Source organism: Otolemur garnettii, unplaced genomic scaffold (genome assembly GCF_000181295.1).
Source record: "Otolemur garnettii isolate 467f Iridium unplaced genomic scaffold, OtoGar3 scaffold00023, whole genome shotgun sequence".
NCBI classification, from domain to species: Eukaryota; Metazoa; Chordata; class Mammalia; order Primates; family Galagidae; genus Otolemur; species Otolemur garnettii.
In genome coordinates this window covers 16,731,256-16,733,308 of record NW_003852418.1, presented here as the reverse complement: position 1 = coordinate 16,733,308, position 2,053 = coordinate 16,731,256, and the positions used below count along the sequence as shown (strand labels likewise).

The window sequence follows — 2,053 nt, the reverse complement described above, 5'->3', positions numbered from 1 at the left end:
AAAAAAAAAAAAAAGAAACAAGAAAGAAAACAGTTTGGTAGCTTCTTAAGGAGTTAAACATACACCAACACGTGAGCCAGCCATTTCACTCTTCAGTATTTACCCAGAGTGTCCCTGTGAGATTTGGACAAACACACTTACAGGATCTTTGTAATATCCAGAAGCTAGAAACAAATGTCCATCAACAGACATATGAATAAATAAACTGTACACAGACACAGGATGAAAACACCACATGCACACACAGTGATAAATGCAATAAGGTAGATGAATCTCAGAACGATTACTCCAAAAAAGCCTGGCCAAAAAAAAGTGCACACCGTATGATTCCCTTTATGTAAGAGTTACAGAAAATGTAAACTAATCTACAGTACAGAAAACATATCAGCAAGTGCTCAGAGACAGATGGGGATGGAGAGAAGGAGGAATTGAAGGAGGCATAAGGAAACTTTCATGAGTAGGAAAATATTTGTATCTTGATTGTGGTGATGGTTTCACAAATGTATACACACATAAAAACTGAGCAAATTATACATATACTTTAAATAGATGTACTTCGAGATGTTTTAATAAAGTTAAAGAGAAAAAGTTACAACTCTCTAAAATTCTATCTGTTGTGTCTTTTAGGACGCACAAAAGAAAAACTTCGAACTATGATAATAAGAATGCACTTGGAGCTCAAGACATGAGCCAGCTTCGAGCCACAAAATCCGGACTTCTCATTTGCACAGTCGTTGGCATCTTCATTTTTCTTTATTTAAGGAATCCAACTCAGGAGGAACCCGAGGAGGAACCCACCTATCCAGCGGTAGCGGAATGTGGCTTTTATCCAGACGAACTGTGTTCAGCTTTATTTGAAAGGAAAGGGGCAGCCCCCGAAATTGCAAAATTTTGTAAAAACCCACAGAGATCTGAAATACTTGCTCATTTACACGCACCAGGAAATTGCTCCAGGATCTCCCAGGGTCTGCATTTCATAACCAGACCCCTGTCTGCAGAGGAGGGCAATTTCTCTCTGGCATATATTATCACTACTCATAAGCAGCTGGCCATGTTTGTGCAGCTTCTCAGAGCTATTTACGTACCTCAAAATGTTTACTGCATTCATGTTGATGAAAAGGCCCCAAAGAAGCATAAGACTGCTGTGCAAACCTTGGTTAACTGTTTTGAAAACGTTTTTATTGCATCAAAGAGAAAGAAGGTGGCTTACACTGGCTTTACAAGACTACAGGCAGACATCAACTGCATGAGAGATCTAGTACACTCCAAATTCCAATGGAACTATGTCATTAATCTTTGTGGACAGGATTTTCCAATCAAAACCAACAAAGAAATCATACACTATCTCAGAAGCAAATGGAATGATAAAAATATAACTCCTGGAGTAATCCAACCAGCAAACATTAAACTCAAGACAAGTCAAAGCCGTCCAGAATTCAGTCCTGAAGAAAATATCTGTGTATCTCCAAATACAAGATTCAAATATGAGGCACCCCACAACTTAACAATTTATTTTGGAAGTGCATACTATGTACTTACGAGAAAGTTTGTAGAGTTCATACTGACTGACATCCGTGCAAAAGACATGCTTCAGTGGTCCAAAGGCATCCGCAGCCCAGAGCATCACTACTGGGTGACCTTGAACCGACTAAAAGGTAAGAACAATCCAGCAACACAGGCATCGCTCAGGTGAGGTGCAATGGCAGAGAAGTTGTATTTTTTTTTTTTTTTTTTGAGACACAGCCTCAAGCTGTCGCCCTGGGTAGAGTGCTATGCCATCACAACTCACAGCAACCTCCAACTCCTGGGCTCAAGTGAGTCTCCTGCCTCAGCCTCCCATGTAGCTGAGACTAACAGGCGCCTGCCACAATGCCCTGCTATTTTTTAGTTGCAGCATCATTGTTGTTTGGTGGGCTCAGGCTGGATTCTAACCCGCCAGCTCAGGTGTATGGGGCTGGCACCTTAGTCGCTCAGGTGCAGAGCTGAGAAGTTGTATTCTTTTTTTTTTTTGAGACGGAGCCTCAAGCTATCCCCCTGGGTAGAGTGCCATGGC

General features: G+C 41.2%; 2 protein-coding genes across 2 annotated transcripts in view; one reads left to right on the top strand and one right to left on the bottom strand.

Annotated features, from left to right (window-relative positions):
* RTF2 (replication termination factor 2) overlaps positions 1 to 2,053 on the bottom strand; it is a 46,319-nt gene that overhangs the window by 20,410 nt on the left and 23,856 nt on the right. The window lies entirely within an intron of this gene.
* GCNT7 (glucosaminyl (N-acetyl) transferase family member 7) overlaps positions 634 to 2,053 on the top strand; it is an 8,878-nt gene continuing 7,458 nt past the window's right edge. Inside the window, exon 1 of the mRNA XM_003787718.3 lies at positions 634 to 1,655. Within this exon, the coding sequence (XP_003787766.1) occupies positions 686 to 1,655 (970 nt within the window). The 5' untranslated portion in view covers positions 634 to 685. The remainder of the gene's footprint in view (positions 1,656 to 2,053) is intronic.